The sequence below is a fragment of the Thunnus maccoyii genome, chromosome 5 (genome assembly GCF_910596095.1).
Source record: "Thunnus maccoyii chromosome 5, fThuMac1.1, whole genome shotgun sequence".
Taxonomy (NCBI): Eukaryota; Metazoa; Chordata; class Actinopteri; order Scombriformes; family Scombridae; genus Thunnus; species Thunnus maccoyii.
This window is the reverse complement of record NC_056537.1, coordinates 15,803,237-15,825,750: the sequence shown is the minus strand read 5'-3', so window position 1 is coordinate 15,825,750 and position 22,514 is coordinate 15,803,237. Positions and strand designations below refer to the sequence as shown.

General features: G+C 39.1%; 2 protein-coding genes across 2 annotated transcripts; one reads left to right on the top strand and one right to left on the bottom strand.

Annotated features, from left to right (window-relative positions):
• The first annotated feature begins 6,451 nt into the window (after positions 1-6,451).
• smad3b (SMAD family member 3b) lies at positions 6,452-18,792 on the top strand. Its single transcript, XM_042412414.1, has 9 exons — positions 6,452-7,003; positions 12,833-13,026; positions 13,140-13,274; positions 13,627-13,701; positions 13,799-13,849; positions 15,075-15,287; positions 15,412-15,549; positions 15,701-15,845; positions 17,337-18,792. Exons 1-9 carry the CDS (start codon positions 6,801-6,803, stop codon positions 17,458-17,460), a joined length of 1,278 nt encoding a protein of 425 aa, XP_042268348.1. The 5' UTR covers positions 6,452-6,800; the 3' UTR covers positions 17,461-18,792.
• A 581-nt stretch (positions 18,793-19,373) lies between these two features.
• Positions 19,374-22,383, bottom strand: aagab (alpha and gamma adaptin binding protein). The gene is made up of 10 exons (XM_042410866.1): positions 22,232-22,383; positions 21,737-21,927; positions 21,561-21,657; positions 21,370-21,459; positions 21,160-21,243; positions 20,972-21,051; positions 20,785-20,881; positions 20,520-20,624; positions 20,327-20,376; positions 19,374-19,947 (listed from the first exon to the last, which is right to left on the bottom strand). The coding sequence occupies exons 1-10, from the start codon at positions 22,323-22,325 to the stop codon at positions 19,870-19,872; spliced, it is 966 nt and encodes a 321-aa protein (XP_042266800.1). The 5' UTR covers positions 22,326-22,383; the 3' UTR covers positions 19,374-19,869.
• Positions 22,384-22,514: the final 131 nt, after the last annotated feature.

Here is a 22,514-nt window from a genome sequence, read left to right as displayed (position 1 = left end):
GAATGTTTTAGCCTATTTAAGTTTTTTTTTCTTCCGCAATTCTAGGCAACCCTTGTTTTCCATTCATTTTTGTACGGTATAAAATGCATTAGTTGACTCTTGTAACTAATCTATCGCAGTTAAAATCAAGTATGATTTACTGTTTGTGAAATTTAAGTTACATTTTAGTTTCAAGGTAGTGCAGTGCAGTATTTTCAAATGAATTGGCACCTAACTGAAGGCAGATTTAACGTTTAGTGTGATACGTTGCAAATACTGAATCAAGACAGTTAAAGTCTGCTGACAGATTTTCTTACTGTAAAGAATTGAATGAAAAGCAATAGCTGCCTGGAACTGCAGGAAACATAGATACAGATATCTAACACTGTACAATATTGATTTGAAAATTATGAGCAAATGTGTCAGTTATACTTGATTTGTAGAACAGCTTTAAGATTAAGGCTTATTGTGACTGTAACATATGAAACCAAAAACAATAAAAGTAGAGATCCATAAACACAAAAGGCGCCACCAGCGCTTAAAGAGTTCATGATACATAGCTCATATATTTAGTTTCTTGCTGAAAAACAATTTGATAGGAGTTAAGTTGGACTGTATTTAGTCAAATTATATACAAGCCAAGAACATGCAGACCAAACCTTCCTATTGGTGCTGGGAAAGATTTGATTTCATTGCAACATAAATCAATCTTTAAAAAAATCGTCACACAAGTTATTTCAAATCAGTTCTCCACAGTAAATTGACGATATCTTGAAAATGTCTTGAAACTTTACTGTACACCCAAACAGGGGAAAAGGACATGCACTTCCCCCCGTCAGGAATCTGATTAAGTGACTTAAGTGTTGTTTATGCATCCTAAAAGTTTAATGGAAGCCCCTTAGAGTTGCTGACATTCTTCACTTCAACCACCGAATTAAAACAGCAGAGGTGATGTGGTTGTGTGTGGGAGTTTTTTAAAGACACTGTTTTATGTGACACATAATTAAGGCAGTTTGGTCCTGATCTGGCTTCCCCCCTTCAGATTTAATCCCCTTTTATCCCGCACATCTGTGGCCCCAGTGTGGATCCATTTTAGAGCCCAAAACACACATTCAGCAAAGGAAGTGAAGATGGTGAACACTGCGTCAGTTACGGCCTTGATGTCATATTACTTTTAAAATTTCTTGTTCTTTCTCAAAGCACAATGGCTGCACATGAATGACACATCTGATCCACTCATGAATACATTATAGGCAGTGCGACTGTCTCTGTCCTTGCTGCGTCACACTTATCAAGGCTCAGTGTTCCAGGCCTGCAGGTACACTGTCATGCACTGATGTTATTAACCCTCGGTGGACAGGATAGTGGGAGACAGATGATGACAAACAAGGTTTACCACAAACAGAGTGGAGACAGGAGTCTCAGAACTGAAGGAGACAGGAGTGGTCTCTCTTGTCATCGTCCAACCCTGAGGAACGTGTTTATTTACTTTGCTGAAACATGGCCTCCAGGAGCTGATGCAGGTCATTCAGCTCATAATTGACTGCCTGAAGGTTGGTTGGCACCAGCTCGTTGGGAACACTCAGTCAAAATAACATAAATATCAGTTGGAGAAGCAAAATGCATCTATCTCTGCAAGGCTACTATATATTAAATATATTTTTAATTATTTGCTAACAATTTTTACACAAATAACACAAAAAAAGCAAAAGGCACTCCCCTTATGATCACATTGCTTTGAAGATCAGAAAGCCATAAAAGAGAATGCAATATCATCATTGAATATCACTTAATTAATCAATATTAGCCATGTCTTAAAGAACTATCACACCCTAGTGTACACCTGGAAAATAGATAATTATAAAGAATACAATAATTTAGATACACATACCAACCAAAACCCATTTTAAGGATACAGTACGAGAGATCCAAAAGTTTACAATTGCTCTAATACTAATACTAATGAGAACACATTATAGGGAAACACCAAAAATAGTGATGAGTCCAATAAGAGCCTCCACTGCCTGCAGCTCTCTGAAATAAGCAAGTTTTAATGTTCAAGAGTAATGCTTAATTATCCATACATGGCCATTTACAAGCATATTGCCACAGGGCTCCAGCTCCACAACAGTACCCAATCTAATAGAAGATAGCATTATTGCGTGCAGTCAGAATTATTCACTGCATTACCCACGATTCATAGCACGTATTAACACAAGCAATTTCATGCATATGGATACAGTGGGTCTTAGCAGGGGAGCTCCTGATTGCTCTGAAACTAATTTCACAATCATTAGTTTTGGTGGTGATGTGAGTGACAGAGTGTATTTACCAGATTTCAGAAAATGACAAGTTCGAGAAGCTTTACAAAAGTTCTAAAGATGAAAAAGTCGGTTTTATAAAGGGAAACGGTACGATGACTGCGGTGTTAAGAGATTAAGACTCCCAGTGTCTCCTCATAAGATATTGTAGGTATATTTACAACGGTCACAGAGGGAGAGGTCCTTGGTAAATACAGGGCCAAGTGCTTGAGGTGCAGGACAAACACGAAGCCATTTTGCCTGGAGGTGAAGTTAATGAATCATGGCCAAGTGCTGCACTCTATCCATATGTAAGATGAGGAGATATTTTGCAAAGCCTCTGAATCAACTTAATGCTGTTATGGGCCATTGTTCACAATAAACATGTAAATTGTGTTTATGGAATAGCATATAAATCAATGGCACTGATTCACAAATAAATTATAATCACAGTGAGTGCTAACCAAAAATGGGATGCCCTGTTGTACATAAATCCAATTATTAATGTTTAATAGGCCTTTTTCAGAACGGATGTTTTGACTTGTCACAGAAGGAAAAGCACAGGTGTCACTAATAACATGAAAGATGGTTCTCTATTCAAGTCCCCCAGTAAGTCATGACAGTGAGCCAGCATGTACAATACCAGCGAGCTGAAACTGAAGCAGCTAAATGGAATTCAGCCATCATTAATTTTATTTTAACACCAGTGCTTTTCCTACTGTGACACGTCAAAATGTCTTTTCCTTTAAATATTGATGATTGGCAAAATTTTAAATATCTACATGATAAAAAGTCCACATAAATCAGCTGAGCTCTCTGTTTTGGTGGATGAAACAAAAACTATTGTAGTAATAGAGAAAGGCCACTAGGTGGTGATACGTTATCTGTATTATTGATGCTTGTATTTCAGTTGTGAATGTAACTTGTGAATTTAATGAATTTTGAAATGGATTGATGTGATATATGTGAACCACTATGCCTCAAATGTGCTTGCAGCTTTGGAAAATGTATCTGGATAATATTATAGATAATAATCTAAAATATATACAATACCACACTGCACGACTCTTCTTAGGAACAGAATCAGACTCACATTTATTCGCCAAGTAGCAAGCACAATGAAGTCAGTATGGTCCAGATGTCAACAGAAAGCACAATAGACATGAACATTAAACAATAAACATAAACATAACAGTGTAAGAAAGGGACAGTAAATTATAAAGATTCTGTGTAGTGGGGGTGGACTATGTGCTTGCATATTGACATGATAAAATTATGTGTGTGCAAAAAAGCAGAATATAGATAGAAGTATAAATACAAATGCAAATATAGAGTGTGAATAAGCTATGTGTGTGTATTAACAATACATATGTATAGCTAAAAATAGAAAAATATATACGCCTACACAATACAGAGCAGACAATATATTATACATACAAGACACAGCATACACAATATGAATTTGAATGAGATTGGACACTTCAAGAGTTAATGGTAAGGCAAACTTGGTACCACTTATTAAATGAAGGCTCCCTTTACAAGTGATTGCAATCATATCTAATGGCATTATTAATTGTTAATAGAACATTTACTAATGCTTTTTCCTTTAGAAGCCAATAATAATAATAAGTTTTAGGTTTCCAGGTTGTGAAAAATCCTTTTGGGTGATGTTGACCCTTTCTATCTAATAATAATCCTGTTGAAAATGTTGGTAATCCATTAATAAATGCTGATGGTCTCTCACTTTCTAATAAGCCATCATGTTGGCAGTTATGTTACTGTTACATTGTAAATAAATGGCTTTTGGTCCAGATTCTCTACAAACCTTTCCTAGAAGGTGAGTGGTCTGACGGTCTATTGGTTCATAATAAATTAAGAGCTCGCTAAAAAGACAAAGCAAGTGTGATACTGGAAAAGAATAAATATCAGCCAACTAAATTTTTTACAAACCTAGCAACCCAAAAGTTGTTCTTATCAATGATCTATAATAACTGATATATAAAGCATTCATTAAACATTGATAAAGCCATCAGCTATAACTTAAAACTTCTAAACCCTTTATAAAATGTGCCTTATTAGAGAGTGGTTCTGCAAACTTACATCTTCTTGTCAGAAGACTGAAGAATCACACATGAGGACACTGGGGAAAAGGAGAAAAGAAATAAACAAGATGGAGAGAAACACAATGAGAGAGAGAGAGATGTGATGGTGTATCACCTCTGTGGGTCTGAAGCCAGATGAAGAGGATTTGAGGGTGCTTTAGTTCAGGCCAGAGGGAGGGAGGTCACTACTGTCCCAGATTTGGAGGTGCCACTGTCTGGGGAGAGATTGATGGCTGCAAGCAACAGATAACAGCTTGCAGTGTGAAGGGAGATTTAAAAAGGAGGCAGAGATTGTAGGGAGGACCGGACCCCACCCGTTTGGGGCTGTACAGTCTTTGGCTGAAGAGCCACGTCTGATTCTAACACACTACAATTAGCTGCAGAGACAATTACAGGTTTCTGGAGGGTAAATGTTAGTTATACTCTGATATTTTTTGAAATCTTACAATATACTGGAAGCTATCATTCCTCACAGAGAATAGTGTTTATAGCAGAATTGTGAGCACAACTGGACAAATAGTTGCTTGGAGAAATGAGAAAGCTTAGAATTCAACAGACTCATTACACTTCAAATGTCACTACAATTTGCCCATATGGACACACAAAAGGCATATTTACTCTAATTGCTCCTCCATCCTTGTCAAAGTATTGTTGTGACAGCAGCCCAGCTGATCAGGCTCCTGCAACACATCCTGCTTGTTTCCCACGTAGCCCATGAGTGGTCTATCACAATGCCATTGTTATCCATCAGATTGTTTGCAGTCATTACTTATTCAGCCAGCCGTCATGCCTTTTGTCCAAAATCATTCTTCATTTGGTCCCTAAGACCTTCTTCTGCCTGCTGCAGCCCATCTGCCCCCCCCGCCACCCCCTTGTCTGACACATACGACACGAACCCCCATTTCTCTCTCACACACAGACACACGCAAAAGCTCTCCACACCAGCTGTCCAGCTCATGTCCCTTGGCAGAGTGCAACATGGAAGCAGTGCTCACCGCTCTGCAGTCTGCTTTGTTTACCAGTAATAATGATATTTTGAGCTTTGATTTTATTTGAATAATGTGACACTGACTGCTGATCTACAATGTGTGGTAGAGGGTCTAACACACAGCATTTTAACATTTTATATGTATCAATATGTGTCAGCACTATCTTGTCCTGAATATGCAAGCACATTCGGTTGAAACAAACTGTAAGCGTTTATCAATGATAATAATAATACTATGAATTGTGCATACTTTTTTGTTGCACACTAACTGACTGTTCTACTGAGAGTCACGAAGTGTCCTTTAATATTATTTTTCATGTGCCACTGCCAGGATAGCTATAATATTTATTTAAGAAGAAGGAAGTAAGAGGCCATGCCAAATACTTGTGTAAAAATAGACTGCAGTCATTGATGGAGGTTATAAATAGAGAGGAGGGAGAGGGGGCTGGTCCTGCACAGAGATATTTATAGTAAAGGCACGCTGCTGTTTACTGGAGGCAGTAGTCAGGGGTTTCGCTTATCAATAACACCATAAAACCAAACCCCACATACCACCTGAATGAACAGTCACCTCCCTCGTCCATTTCTGGAAAGATGCATCTGAGGTGAAATCAAATCACTTTTATGAGGGGATCAAAGGGATTACTCCTGAGGGTCTTCTATTCGTGGACACACTTAAATGTAAAAGTTGGATTACTTTTCAGTGTTCACATATCTCTGATTACAACTTTTTTTTTTCTTCCATTTCCTGCCTCTGAAGTTCAGTGTGTGTTGAATAAATGCACACAGCAGGGTTTAAAATAAAATCAGAAATGTCTTGACTCTGACAAACCAGCAGAAATGAAAAGTGAAAGAAGAAAAAACATAAATATGTAAGACATGTCTCAGTTGCTAATAAAATGACCAAACCCCAGTGATGAAAAGGGAGATTATCAGATAGAATACTTTAACAAGATGTATTTTAGTTTTATATTGGATTTAAGTGTCCAACCACGGACGGGGGCTTTTTTCTAAAGATACACTGCTGACTTATATTGTCCTTGTTAAATAAACGAATAAATGAATGTAGTAGTTGTACTGTAATGTGTGGACAATCAGAATTAAGCTGCACATTTCTTGACACAGATACAGGTGGAGGACAGACCAGCTGACTGAGGAGCAGGAGGAGGGGCGGACCCTGCCGGAGGAGCTGCTCCACTCCGACAGACACACAGTCAACTTGATCGAGGAGAACCTGCGACTCGAGCCGCCGCCGCCACCGCTGAGCCCCCGGCAGTGACCAGCCTTTTCTCTGCCTGGGAGTTCAGCTAGCAAGCTAAATAGCTGACTGGGTTATCGTAAGAGCCAACAGCAAACCGTGCTGTTTGCAATTCCGGACCGCAGAATTAAACCGGAGCACTGTAACCAGCTGTTTTATTGGCGACTTAAAAAATGTCTATATTACCGTTCACTCCTCCAATCGTGAAGAGGCTCCTCGGCTGGAAGAAGGGAGAGCAGAACGGGCAGGAGGAGAAATGGTGCGAGAAGGCTGTCAAAAGTCTTGTGAAGAAGTTGAAAAAGACGGGACAGTTGGACGAGCTGGAAAAAGCCATCACAACACAGAATGTCAACACGAAATGCATAACCATACCCAGGTAAAGACACACAACGGTATCTAGCTGTTAGCCGCTAAGCTAGCGATAGCTAAGTGTAGCTAGCTCGTTAGCTGTCGCCGTGCTAATATCAGCAATCTAATATTTTGTAATGGGGTCACTTTTATTTGTTGATTTAGGTTAAGGTTAAAGGTTAGCGACCACGCTCACCGGTGTGAAGAAAAGAGTTTGATGGCATGCAGTTGGATTGCATGTGGAGTTAGCTTATAGCATCGAAAGTCATTTAAAACAACTTGCACAGTAGAACTAATATTAGCTTTTCAGTGCAAACTTAACCTGATTTTCATAGCACATATTGGCGTTTTTTTTTATCAGTTTGAAACACAGAGACATGGCAAACCATCTTAAAAGTCTATGGATTGAGTGTTATGAATATCAGCTAACGTTATTGTAGCAATTTAAGTCTGTTATATCATGTTGTAAATCATATTGTAACCTGTAAGTACAACTGTAACACTGTGAATGTAAAAGGATCGTGATGTAGAGTAAGAGACTAGTGTTTCTCAAATGTCAAAGCAAGGGTCCCCTGTTAGCTGTGGTACATCTACTGCTGCATAATCAAGTGTGTCCACAGTTCACACGTGCGATGAAGAGGAGAAGGGGCGGTTTGGCGAAGCTGAGGTCTGACTCAGAAAGGATGTTTAGACTGGAGTGTGTGTGTGTTCTCTGGGAAAGTTGGAATAAGTGTTTGGTTTGGGATTCCCCAAATGGGATACCCATCTGTCTGAGACCTGCATAGTGTGTGTGTGTGTGTGTGTGTGTGTGTGTGTGTGTGTGTGTGTGTGTGTGTGTGTGGTAGATGCAGGTCTGTGCATATATGTGGTATGAGTAAGTGAACATATTGATCAGATGTTTCACATGGTTGGATGTTGAACAAAAATATTGTGCAGATCAATTCGTTTTTTAGGATGTTGTTTGCACCAGTAACATGATAAATGAGACAGCTACCCTTGAATCAGCAATTCCATCTGCTGTCCCGACCAGATGTGAAACTGCAACCTTCCTTAAAATGAATTTTTACCCCAAACTTTAATGTTAAAGTCCCCCCTCCTCTCAAAAATATACTTTTCTTGTTCCAACAGTTAGATGTTTGAGTTTCACTGTGCAGAATAATGCATGTGCAGTGTAGGGGCCATTTATGTTTATTGTTGGCATTTCATATGATTTTGTTTAGATATATTTTGCAGTATTATTTTTGACACTTAGTGGTGGTCATTAGATACACAGGGCTGTATATGTTGGGCCATAGGTGACAGGAAAGAGGCACACAATTCTCACCAGACCAGGAACAGATCAGCACCAGATCAACCACTGACCTACATGCTACAACTTGCAACAACAGAATTGGAAACAAACCGGATACGATTATCTTTGTACAACTGCTTGCTACCTCAATAAACAACAAACTAAATCGCAACTAATGATCAGAAAATCTGTTGTATTGGATCTGTGCAAGATGTCATCACTACCTGTGTCCTAATGACAACTGGAAAAAAAAGGACATCGGAAAAGTTGAAAAAATTTCCATTACATGCAGAGTTTGACACTACAAGGCTGTTTTCACATTCATCTGCTGGAAGTGGAAAGTTTCTCTGTGCTCATTGTCATGTCACAAATCATGATCATACACCCACCCCTTAAAATCTTTTTTTCAAATAGTTTGGAAACCAGTTGTGGTCCAGTATTCAATATACACAAGTGTGATGTGGAAACTTGAAGCCTCCAGTGCACATACTCTTAGAATGGACTTTTCAGTGAAGGGGGGGTAAAACATGTCAAACACAATTTATTACTCCAAGCAGAGGATTTTTATATGTCCTACTACATGTTGGGGGATTTTTAACTAAATCAGGAAGACTTAAAACAGGCATTACAACGAACAGTAAACTACAAATACTTTGCATCATTTCACAATTACTCTTTCCATTTTTCTCTGATGTATAGTTTTGGTCTTTCTCCTCTTTGTCGCTATGTGAAATAAAAAAGGTAGGTCCACATCTCTGCCCTGGGAATGGGTGGTGTAGAATGAGCTAGAATACACAGCTCATTACTTTTTTAAATTGTTAAATATCCTGAAAAGTTTCTTTTATCCAAGGGTGATACAACTTAGTAGGGCTGCAACTAACCATCTGTTAATTAATCTGCTAAATATTTTCTTGATTAATAAATCTTTTTGTCAATAAAATGTCCCATAATGGTGAAAATATATCCATTATGATTTCCAACAACCCAAGGTATTCAAATTGCTTGTTGTATTTGATCATAAGTCAAATACCCTAAACCCAAAGATATTTAATATACTATCAGATATGACAAAGATGGGTTTTTTTCTACTTGAAAAGTGAGTAAAACGATTCACAGATCATCAAAATAGTTGCTGATTAATTTTATGTTGATGGATTAATTGACTAACTGTTGCAGTTCAACAGTTCAGACAGCTTGTAGACTAAATGCTTATAAAACTGGGAGTCCCCTATCATGGTGTGTGTAGCAGTCAGAACATGGGTGGTAACCTACATTAAAAACTTTTTCTCAGTTCTTGGGAAAGTGCTCTGGGCTCTGTGAGGGCGTAGGCCACTGTTTGGATTGTGGTTTAATTTCAATGGGTCCAGAGACTGTAGGTTTACAGAGAAACAGCTGTCTCTATCAGTTGGGGATAAGAGTGATTCAGTTATTCTGTACTACAGCGGGTCTTATTTCTGCGCCTCCTGTAATGTGGCTGAGGGAGAAAGTGGTTGTCAGCTCAGTGTAGGCCTGAGGCCTACAGGAGAACCAACCAACCAAGCAACGGAAAATCATTATGTACTAAAACATCTGCTATGTGTTAATTGAGGGCAGATCAATTTTCTGTCTTATGTAGTATGTTGAGAGACTTTTTAACACTAATGAAATGAATTTTGACTTGTTTGGTGAAAAGTAAATCATGCGTATTTTCACCTAAATATCAGTCATAACAGTGGTGTTTGGGATACTAAAATAGCATGAAATTGTAGTTCTTCAAAGGAAGTGATGTTTTTGGTTGAAATTAAGATACATTACTAAAAAAATTGTTACCATTTTGCATGTGTTTTTTTATTTGCTGAACTGATGTGGTGCTGGAAGTTGAGAGGTGTTGGACTCAACGGTATGCAAAGTGATGTTTGTGGAACCAAACTCTTTTACAGGAAGTGGTTGGGATGCTTGTGAATCCCTGGCTGGCTGCTGTACACTTGACATTTCTTCTGGTGGATCAGACAGTTGGCTCAGTCCAGCTGTGTGTCGGGAATGGTCATCATGTCAGAGTGGCAAATCAGGGTAGACAGGACATAGCCAAGACCAATCTGAGCAGCGGCGGCGAGGCTGACCTTAGCTGTCCCCGCAGACACACCCTCATCCTGAAGGAGATGGAGCTGGAGATTTGAAGAAGTCTGAGGCCATTTTTTTTGCAGAGGTCCCTGATGTAGTTTAAAAGCTCGTCAGTGGCAAGTTGTCAAAGATGGACAAAAATAATAATAAAAAAAACAAATGCTCTAGAAATGTTTTACTGAATAGTTGAAGTTTTAGGAAAAAGTGCATTATTGACTAAGAGACAGTGGGTGGTTTTCTGTGGAGTGTGATGGTGCTGACTGTGTGTGTGTGTGTGTGTGTGTGTGTGTGTGTGTGTGTGTGTGTGTGTGTGTGTGTGTGTGTGTTTCCGTTTAGCGCCTTTATTTGCCTCAGATAGATTTTTCTTTTAGGGAAAATATGAGACTGACTTGCATTTCGACATCAAGTCCAACCGCAGTAATGGGCCAGTCTTAATGACTAACCATGCAGGTGACATCAAATTACAGTGTTTTCACTAAAATAAGTTACAGTTTCCTTTTCAACTTTCAACCTGTGATTCAGGAAAAACATTGTGGTTCTTTATTCTCTTGCCTTGCAGATAATGAACAGGCAGCAGGGCTTTGCTATTGTTGGGACTAAATTCTCTTTTCACCCGAATTAAGATGAAATGGTCGTGGTTTCTTTTTGTAGTCTTTTTGTCCACAAATCTACTTATTTTAGACAGAATATGGTCATTTCTTGTTCACCTTCCTACTTTTTATTATTCCAAATTCACACCAGAGTTCTGCACTAAAATTGTGATTTCAAGTGTGATTGTCTGCAGGCCTAATCTTAATGTTACCTTAATGTTGCTTTGACTCTTCTAGTTTGTTTTATGCAAACATCAACCCAGTTTAAATGTTTAGGATTACTGTAAATTACAATATTTTAGTTTTGTATTGTAAGAAGTTTTCTTGGTCACCTTAATACTCGCATCAAGCTAGTTTTGAAAAGTGTTCCTTGAACCCCAGGTTTGACATACTTCACGGGAGGCCAAACCGCAGTTAAAGAATGAGAACCATATGTTTCTTGTCTGACAGCTCAACAATGAGCTGACTGTTGTTGAATTCAGCTGGAAAAGAGCCATCAACACACTGGGCTTTATATGAAGGGAGAGATCAAGGATCTGGTACAGTCCTTAACCTCACAAGTACATATAGGAAATCTGTTGACATTCGTTTTCACTGCTTTTTGTACATAGGTTCAACAGCTCTTTCTCTTCATGGCAATTTTAGCTACTTCACAGTATGTCAAACACACTTTGGCCATTTTTGATTTACGGTAGAACACATTTACATTTGACCAACACTAATTTGTCCTATATTTGACCTTTTTATTTGGCATCTGCTGTTTTAGGATGGTTCACACAGCTGATGTTGTCTTGACAAGGGAAACCATAAAATACTCTCTTTCATACTTATTATTAATATAGTAAATTAAAAAGCAAACATTGCATAAACAGTATCAGAATTTTTTTATGCCTCCGTGCCAGTGACAGCCATAGCCAGAGGCATTATATTTTCAGGTTGTCCATCTGTGCGTCCGTCCCATTCTCGTGAATGTTATATCTTGGGAGCACCATGAGGGAATTTCTTCAAATTTGGCACAAACGTCCACTTGGACTCAAGGATGAACTGATGGTGGCCAAAGGTCATCACAAAACACGTTTCTGGCCATAACTCAAAAATGTATACACTAATTGTGACAAAGTTTCACACAAATGTCTAATAGGATAAAATAATGAAGTGATGATATTTTATATCCAAAAAGTCAAAGGTCAACTTCACTATGACATCATAATATTCTGAAAAAACACTTTTCTGGCCGTTATTCAACACCATAACTCAGGAACAGAACGGGCAATTGTGACCATATTTCACATTTGGTTGGATATTGAATTGGTGACACTAATCTTGGGTGCCCACCTTGAACTTGTGGTGATTGTATAGATCTTCTTTGCTGCCAGGATGAAGATGTGTGTAAATCATCCATGTTTTAGAATTTGTAGCTTTGCAGCAACACCCATATCTGAAGCATCATCTGCTGTCATGGCTAAAACTTTGTGCTCTATCAGAATCAGCTTTGTTGGACAAGCATGTGAACACATATAAGGAAAATACACTTAATACCTTTTTATTAAATTCCTTCAAAGTCTTCACTACCAATATTATACGAGTTTGGACAGACATGAATGTAAACTACTCTGACGTCAGTAAAATGCTTTGGTGTTCTGCCCATTGGTTAATGCTGAGCTACAGGGTACCATATTGGAGATCATTGATGTATTATTCACATCTGAGAGATCCTCAATGACTTTGGTTTCTCTATATGTTATTTTTCAGAGGCTTAAAAATATCTCATAATTGAAATTACGATTTCAATAGTTATAGCATAGAACAAAGCATCACAAAGTCATTACATTTAATCTGCATACACCATGACAGTATTTTTGTTGGTATCTTTCAGGTCACTAGACGGGCGACTCCAGGTCTCCCACAGAAAAGGTCTTCCTCATGTGATCTACTGCCGCTTGTGGCGCTGGCCAGACCTGCAGTCCCACCATGAGCTGAGGGCTGTCGACCACTGTGAATTTGCCTTCCACACCAAGAAGGATGAGGTGTGCGTTAACCCCTACCACTACCAGAGGGTGGAGACACCAAGTGAGTGCAGTTAATTGCTACATGATCCAAATGACTGTATTTAAAGAAGTGATTTTGCCATACAGTAGACCGAACTGAGCTGTGCCTTAATGAAAATATCTGTGTGTCTCCAGTTTTGCCTCCTGTCCTAGTACCACGACATACAGATATCCCCGCAGAGTTCCCACCATTGGATGACTATAGCCCATCCATCCCTGAGAACACCAACTTCCCCGCTGGCATTGAGCCCCAGAGTAACTATATACCTGGTGAGAAAAAATATACCACTAATTGTAAACACAGAAATGAAATTCTGTAAATTATTTTTCTCATGGTTGATTATTCAGTGTGTCTCACTTGAAGAGATCTGTCCTTAAATTCTTGTATCCTTGCATGCAGTGTTTTCAATTAATAATGGGTAAACGGTGAAGATTTTACAATGAATACAGAGGGAACAGTAAAATAAATGAGAGCTTTACTGTAAACAGAAAACACTCTCTTGGTAAAAATCTACAATAAATGCTGGGAAGCATTTCTAAAGTCACAAAAAATGTAATGCAGCACTTGTAAAACATGAGAAGAAAGGTTTGTGTTATATCTTCACCTGTTTGTGTTTTACAGAAACTCCCCCACCAGGGTATCTGAGTGAGGATGGTGAGACAAACGATCACCAGCTCAACCACAGCATGGACACAGGTGAGTCACGTGAATGTACACACAACTCAAGCTCATACTGCTCTAATTATGCCTTATCTGGATTATGACCCAGTCCACTATTACTGCTCCATTTCAGGTTCGCCCAGCTTGTCGCCCAATCCTGTGTCACCAGCAAACAGTAATCTTGGTAAGCAAAACCTAAGAGGTCAGCTTTGCTTTCACAGCATATCATTCATTATGTGCACTCAAATGGTTGGTGGCCATGACGCATCAGAGATAATCCTGCTCATAGCTTGGCCAAGATAACATATGATTATATTTAAAATATCAGTTATTCATTTATTTATATTACAAATTTTGGATCTTGGACTTTTTCTGCTCACAACATTAGCTGATTTGGACGTTCAGATTTTTGCATCTATCAAGCAAGCTTGAAATAAAATTTACATGGTTCTCATTAGGCTATTTATCTAATTTTGTATCAGTGACACAAAGTAAGCAACACAAAATCTAAGCTTTTTAGTTAAAACGTTAAAGCCAAAATTAGTAGCATTACCTACAATTTCATGCAATTGTATTTATTTAGAACTGCACTTAACGTGAATCATCCTGCAACAATGGACCCCCCCTCCCTATCCTCATTGACTGTCCTCAATGACTGTGCCATAGAGTAGGTAACTGATGTCTCCACAGAAGAATCAGCCTTACTAGGTGAGATTAAATCTGCAGAATCCTATTAGACACGTTCTCTGCTTAACTCACCTCTTCTGACGTTTTTAATAGACATCACAACTCACCATTGTATCTTTTTTACTGTCGCTCAGTTTCCTGAACAGGTCAAAAGGGGAAAATATTGCCTCTTAGTGATGGTGCTGCTCATATAAAGTCAACAAAAACGCTATGATGAGAATATCATTATGGGTGATATAAGAGTGAGGTGTGTATGTGAAAGAGAGACAGATAAGCAGGATACAGGAGCAGTGGACTACATCTGGGAGGCTCAGCCTCAGGCCAGTAACAGAGTAAGTATGGTATGAATGGAGCCTTTGTCTATGTTCTGTCCTCATCTGTGGCAAGGCCTGCTACAGACAGCTCAAGGTAATGCAATAATAATAATATCCGGTTGCCAGGTTATTCTATCTATGTGAAAAGCCAGCAGGAGGTCGTTGTTAAAAAAAATAAATAAGTACGTCATGTCTTGGCCATTACTGGCTGGGGCCATGAAGGTCATGGGAAGGAGCTATTGAAGAGAAATCAAAGGGAAGTCGTGTCAGCAGTGTGCATCTTCACAATCAAATGGTTGTTTGACCACAGACCAGCTTACCTGTTCCCGTGAACTTCTGAAATCTTTTTTCACAGACCTAACTGTGAACCGTCTCTTCGTCTAACCTTTCACCCCCCTGCTCACACAGACTTACAACCGGTGACGTACTGCGAGTCTGCCTTCTGGTGCTCCATCTCTTACTACGAGCTTAACCAACGCGTAGGAGAGACCTTCCACGCCTCCCAGCCCTCCCTCACAGTAGACGGATTCACAGACCCTTCCAACTCCGAGCGCTTCTGTCTGGGCTTGTTGTCCAACGTCAACCGCAACTCAGCAGTCGAGCTCACGCGCAGACACATAGGTAAGCCTTTTATTTCATCAGGATCTTTTGTAAGCTTTCATCTAATTTGCCTCTTATATTTGCACTTATCATAATCAACCAGTAGCTGTTCACTTAACCACAATCTTCTCTCTTACCTTTTCAGGACGGGGCGTGAGGTTGTACTACATTGGGGGAGAGGTGTTTGCGGAGTGTCTCAGTGACAGTGCCATCTTTGTCCAGAGTCCCAACTGCAACCAGCGCTACGGCTGGCATCCTGCCACTGTCTGCAAAATCCCTCCAGGTCAGCACGAGAGGATACACACAAACACATGAGGCCATCAGAGGCCAAATGACCACAACATAATTTCTCCTAATCTAATAATCCGCTGACATTGACATCTGTTTTTGTTATCAGTGCTAGTAAGCCTAAGAATAAATATTTTGTTTGTCAGGCTGCAACCTAAAGATCTTCAACAACCAGGAGTTTGCTGCCCTGCTTGCCCAGTCAGTCAACCAGGGCTTTGAGGCTGTCTACCAACTCACAAGGATGTGCACCATTCGCATGAGTTTTGTCAAGGGTTGGGGAGCTGAGTACAGGTAAATAAATGTTTGGTTTTTTTTATTTAGCTGCCTAATACTGGTTGAATATGTGTATATTTCCATAAAGCTTACAGTTAAGGGCTCAAAAATAAAGAATGGTATAAAGCAATGGAACCAGTTTGGTAGTTAGGCCTATATATATGTTCAAATGAAAGTGATAACATCAGTTGTTAGATAAAAATATAATATGCTTACTGGTAGAGGTGCTTAATAAGAGTGATCAATATTTAGTTTTCCGGTGAGGTAACTTCCAATATAATATAAAGACACTTACATTTTTTAATTTACTAGCAAGTAAGTATCTCTGTTTCTAACTCTGCTTGAGATTTGACCTCCCAAAAAAGTCAAAGTATAGGATTTAATTGGCAGATTCTACATTCAAAGCTGAGGCCAAAATACTTGAAAGGTAGAATTTAACTGATCCAATAAGTAACTAGAGCCTCCTGCTGTCCTATTGCTTTTTTTTCCCTTCTCTACTACTTGGATAAACACAGAGTGGATGTTGAGGGAGGCTGTCAGGCCTGAGTAATCCCCAGGGTGTGGGAAGGGGGACAGGGAATTTAAGGGGGTCTGAAGTGGGGGCCCTCTGTGAACCTGCCCTTTCTTGCTCAGGGCTCCTCTCTTGGGAGAAGACGTCACTCTGCAGACACAATAGCACATCCAACCATTTACCTTACCTTTCTCATGGCTGCACCTTATCTTCTCACTTTTATTCTTGTTTTCTTGTTACTTTCATAAAAACCTACAGAGTTAACTTCCATTTAGCTGCTCTTATTTCAGCTTTTCAAGATGAAATATTGCACCTGCCTTAACGCACATGCCATATGCTGTGCTGTCTTTGTCCCAGTCTGTTTAAAGTTATCAGTATACTTGAGTCTGTTGCACTGCACACATGGTTGGGACATAAAGTTTTATGAAGCTGCATGCTGTAAGTTGAAGAAGGAAAAGTGAGAGTGCCTTGATGTTTATGGTCATGATTATTCAATTCAATTTGGAGAGGAGTACAAAAAAGAATGAAGGGGTGCTGTGCACAGACGGTAGCAGACTTGGAGAGGAAAGGAGGATGATGGGGGAGGGTGCGGAGTGTGAGTCGGCAAGAGAGGGTTGAGTAACTGAGGAAGAATGCAGCAGGCATGCAGTGTTGAGGAGGACATGGAGTGGGAGGTGAACGCATTTCAGACACCCTTTGCGGAGGGGGATTCCCACTGGACTGTGAGTGGTCTGGGTTATATTTCTGGCACCAAACACCTTGGAGAAAAACATCTCTGGTAGAAACTTGAATGACTTCAGAAATAGCTTCTAGAGTTGGCTTCAGTGGTTGCTAATTCAACAAAATCAAGAAATAATGAGTAGGCCGCATTTTTGCATCGACAGAATAAAAAGTACAATTAAGTTATACAATTACATGTCTGTTGGTTATTTTAATTGTATCATAGGCAGTGCAGTACGTAACTGTATAATGGTCCTCTCCTTCTTTGTACCCTGCAGACGTCAGACAGTGACCAGCACCCCCTGCTGGATAGAGCTGCATCTCAACGGCCCCTTGCAGTGGCTGGACAAGGTCCTCACACAGATGGGCTCTCCCAGCATCCACTGCTCCAGTGTGTCCTAGAAGGAGCAACCCTCCCTTCCCATCTACACACAAACCACATAGGAAAACTTGAGCGTCTCTCAGTGATAATTAGGAAAGAGACGGTACTCATCAAGTCAACAAATCACTCTCCTCCCTCGCTGTCTTAAACATTTCACCTCACATGTATAGCACTTTCCTTAGTATCATTTAGTGTCTCCATTTGATGGTTATTTTAGGACATTTAGTTTCCGACAGACAGCCACAGGGTTTTTTCAGTAGGTTTCAAAATGACTAGCCACATCTTGCCATTTTCTTCATTTTTCATTCAGACTTCATGTCTATGCATAGTGCTGTAATTTGTATTTGATGGGATTGAAATGTTTGTCTCCCAAGTTGGCATTTATGACACAGTTTCGGCTTGGTCATCTTTTACATGTTTCAAAACATTTTTGATTCTATGAATTAGCTAAACCTATGAATACGCTATCATCACTGGTGTTTCAGTGTCCGTTCTTTGTAATCATTTAATTGGGAGGATTTATTTATCAGCTGAACTTGAGAATTAACTGAAAAAATGTCATTCTGAGTAGTGATGAAATAGAAAATATTTAAATATTTTAAGTACAACGTACTTTGCCCATGATTTCTCTATATTAATGAAAGTGTCAATTATCTGATTGATCATTTAATTGGTATTTTATTCTATTTTAAACAAGAAAATAGACATTAGCACCATTGTTTCTTGAAAAGAACCCTTGTATGAAAACTATTTTGCTCAGTGAAAGAGACATTTTATAAGTTATTTTTGCATACTGTCCTGCATGGAAATATATTTTTATTATTGCCTCAATATGATTGTACATAAATATTTATAGCTTGTGATTTCTTGTAGTCATGCATTGCTTGAAACAGTGGACCAGACTGACCTCTGGCATGAGTAGATTCACAGAAAGACTTTTGCTTTAATGACCCAAAACTTGGGCTGCTTAAGTGCAGACTTTTCTACCCTGGGTCAACTGGTTCTGAAGTGTAACACATAGGATTACTGTACCAGCTATTACTGTTATTTTATAATGGGGGCATATGGTATACAGTATGAGTGATCCTAATGGACTGATTGAATTTTGGTTTTATAACTGTTTGACTTCAGTACATCAGTTGATGGCATGTAGAGTGAAAATAAAAATACAGGTCTTTTCACATATTACCAACTATTAGCCAATAGTACACTATGCTCCTTGTGGGTAAATGATGCACTTCCAATTTAATGTGTTGATCAGTGTAAAGCTTTAGTTCTAGTGGTAATTTGCTTGTCCAATAAATACTGTATATTACATGTACATTGCTACAATATAAGGCATGTGTAATATGCTTGCTGTCCTTGGTCATTGTCTTTGAAGTCGCCATGTTAATAATCCTGCACTTACAGTACACAAGACGAAGAGTCACCATGTAATCTATTTAAAACACAGTGGTAAACTGAAACGCTGTGTACAAAAGTGCATTAGGTAGTTGGTAGACCTGTATCAGTACTTGTGTTCTTGGTATTCTTAGTTGATGGTTTTCCGTTCCAAGTCTTATGTACATGTTTTTTCATGTAGCCTAATATTTCTTCTTAAATGACCATTGTTTTGTTAAATGTGAAAATTTAATAAATTGCAACTGAGTAAAAGAAATTCAAAGTAATTGTTTCCTTTCTAAACAATGTCTTCTTAATCCACAGCATCTAGAATTATAGACATCCTTGTGTGTTAATGCAGTCCAATGTTATGGTCCAGTAACAGATGCTACCATTGTGAAACCGTATCGGAAGCAATGATTCAACCAAAGGGCAACTTCTAGTTAGTAGTATTGTGATGGTTTTTCTTAATACGAACAACATGAGTACCCATGTAGTGCAATAGTCTTGTGTTCAAAATTAAAAAAACCACACCGACACTTGAGCACAGAAGTTAGACAAAATCACAAGTCTTTATATTGATTTAACAGAATGTGCATTAATTGTCTTACGAGTCTTCTATGGATAAGGCACATTATGTCACTTAAAAATATACGTGACAACAGTACCCAAAGGACAAATGCATAAATCACAATTTATTTTTGTTTTTCCACCCGCAACACCATCACGTGTTGAATTTCATTCAGGGCTTAATGTGTAGTGTGGGACCCAGGTGAGGAGACTGAGGGTCAGGGCCATTCATTGTCTCTCTTCTCTCCCTAATAGGACATCCAACTGCTTCTCACTATACACCAGTATGGCAATAATTTCATTTCATTTCATTAAAGGAATTAAAAGTTTCTAAACATGACTATGCCTACAGTGCCATCTGTAAGCACCTCCACTTTCCAAGTACGAGAAGCGGGTCAAAGGGCGCTGGATCTTGTGGGAGCCCAAGGAAAGGTAGGAGTATTAGGAGAAAGGATGACTCAAGTCACAGGTAGCCGCTTTTAGCTTTCCTCACCCGATGATAACCCGTCTATCTCATCTTCATCACCACCTATGGCCATCCAAAATGCTTTTGCTACCTGGAAAGCAGATTTAATACAAATAAATACTCAGATTTTGCATGATTGTGTTTACCTAAACTTTTTTTTTTTTTTTTACCTACACTGAATTGTAACCAAACTAGTCATGCTATTGCCCCAACAAAGATTGTAAGGTAACTAACATTATCAACGTAGGGATTAACTGGTGCTGTTGTGAAGATATTAGAATTGATCCATTTGTGGCACACTTTTCTAAACAATTATTTGGTAGCTTTCTACCCCTATGATCCAAATACTGAGATTTTCTTGATACAATCAGGATACTCAAATATGCATCCATAATCATAAACTATGAAAGTGCAATTAATCCTCAAGATATATCTTTGTCCCGTAACCAGGGGTGAGTACAGGTGCTTACCTTCTCTGCATGAACCTTTCTTTGCTCATGAGGTAATGAAGAAGCTTTATCTGCAAAGAGAAAACCAAAACATCATAATGACATAAGTTGTACAGAAAATACCAACAATAAGAGTGGAGTGTAAATACACCCAAAACAGTTTTTTTTTAAACGGCCCAACAAAGTTGTGCATTTGTTTTCATATTCTGTTTACCTTTCATCTCTTTTAATTTGGTAAAGAGGCGTTCAAAGTTATCCACATCTGCATCACCAGCTGTGAGATTAGCAAGTTCCTGAATGTCCAAATCCGTCATTGCATCTGAGAGGATCAGCACAAGTGAATATTGATTAGTTAATGTACTTCCATTTTTATCTCCATTCATCAAGATATCCATGTTTTAGGTAGACATGCTGAATAGTAGGATTTTTTTTGGGAGAAATAATTAGTTCATGTGTTCCATAGAGAGCTGTTCACTTACCAACTACTGTGCTCTCCTGTGTGTCTGAGTTTGTACTACTTTCTGTGTGGTTAGCCTCCTCATTAACAAGTGCGCCCTCTTCTGGCAAGCTGGAGGACTGCCAAAGAAATAATGATAAAGTAATGATTTAATAAGTAAGAACACAAAGAAAGACAAAAGTAAATGTAAAAACAAAAGTGCCACTGACTGGTGGATCATTACAGCTGCATGGGTTGTTGTGTCTCGAGGCCACCAAGCTACTCATCAGACCAAAGCCCTGATTGTGCCCTATCAGGAGACAGATATAAAGTGTCACATGCCATATGTACACAGAGACAAATTTAAAAAGTCAGGGTGATAGCGTTATAGATAATTGTACTGGTGAACTCATCTCACCATCCTTCATCTCCACACTGGACCACACATTGGCATTGAGCGCCTGGACAATTCTCTTTACACCTGTGGATTCTGGAAAGTCATCTGATAAAAGGTAAAAAAAAAAAAAAGACAGTGTGAATGTGAGTACGCAGGTAAGAAATACACAAAGAATGCAAATGTAATTAGTGTTATTGTAATTTCTGCTGTGTCTGCAAAACATATCCTCACCATCCTCGTCTGGCAACTCCTGAGGATTGAGCTCCACCAGCTCAAAGGCATGAGCCAAACACCACTGTTGTGCTTCATGTCTGGCGACCCCTAGAAAACATTACATTTCAGATGCCATAAAATACCCTGATAAAATGTATTCTGGAGTTTCTAGCAAGCACCCAGACACCATACAATGCAGAGGAACTTACCATTTTCACAAACTCTGTCACACACCAGAATGAGCACCTCTGGAGCAATATCTTCAACCACTGATATCCACGGATTTAGCTTCTCCAGCCCATCCTTCTGCAAACACACGCTACATATTATATGTATTACAGGATAAAATGTTCAGATTAAAAAACAAATATATTAATTCACTTACCGTTGTACTGTCAAAATAAGCGATGAAAGCCTGCATGGACTGAGCAATCTCTGATGACATTTGAAAAGTGCTTGGTACAACACATAGCCTGACATCTGCTGTGTAATATTTATTGTTGATGGTCCATGGATACCAAGCTACTGTGTCTTCCCGCTTGGTCGGCTCGGGCAAAGTCTTCGTACCGAGAATCTCTGGGGCAGAAGCACATAAACATTTGTTGTGAGTCACACAAACACACTGAAACATCGCGGTAGTTGCTTAGCTTGCTTCGACTACAACCCGGCTACCTGTAGCAATAAGATGAACCTCCTTCGAGAGAATTACCAGCTCCGTTTTTACACCAGCCCATCTAAAGATAAATCACCTAAACAGCTTGACAACCTCAAACAAACGAACTGTTAACCTGCATTAGCTACATACAGGTGCTGCTACCAAACCTTATCTGTTGTGCTAACGTTAGCATGTCTATCATATCACGCACATTCCTAAACTCACGTTTTATCAGCTCCTCTTCTTTAAAGCCACTGTCACAGCTAGTAATGAGCACACATGGAATAGTCATCTCTGTATTTTCTTCTGTATCTGACATTTTTACAATATTTTTGGGCGAGCTGCTGCTGCTAGCTTGACGTGACGTTTACTACTTTGATCACCTTTCAACTCTGACTGAGCCGACGGTCTCTTCCGGTGCAACGTTACGCAGAAGAAAGTGAAGAAACAGGGCTCACAGATTTTTTTACACCACGCCTTTCAATGCATGTATATGCGTTGGCATTAT

Bases quoted from the DNA above. Each gene is read 5' to 3' on its own strand.
- smad3b (XM_042412414.1), top strand. From the start codon at position 6,801: ATGTCTATATTACCGTTCACTCCTCCAATCGTGAAGAGGCTCCTCGGC. The intron at 13,702-13,798 runs GTGAGTCACGTG...GCTCCATTTCAG, and splicing joins CAACCACAGCATGGACACAG to GTTCGCCCAGCTTGTCGCCC. The intron at 15,288-15,411 runs GTAAGCCTTTTA...TTACCTTTTCAG, and splicing joins GCTCACGCGCAGACACATAG to GACGGGGCGTGAGGTTGTAC.
- aagab (XM_042410866.1), bottom strand. From the start codon at position 22,325: ATGTCAGATACAGAAGAAAATACAGAGATGACTATTCCATGTGTGCTC. The intron at 20,882-20,971 runs GTCAGTGGCACT...TTTCTTTGGCAG, and splicing joins GCAGCTGTAATGATCCACCA to TCCTCCAGCTTGCCAGAAGA. The intron at 20,377-20,519 runs GTAAACAGAATA...TTCTCTTTGCAG, and splicing joins CAAATTAAAAGAGATGAAAG to ATAAAGCTTCTTCATTACCT.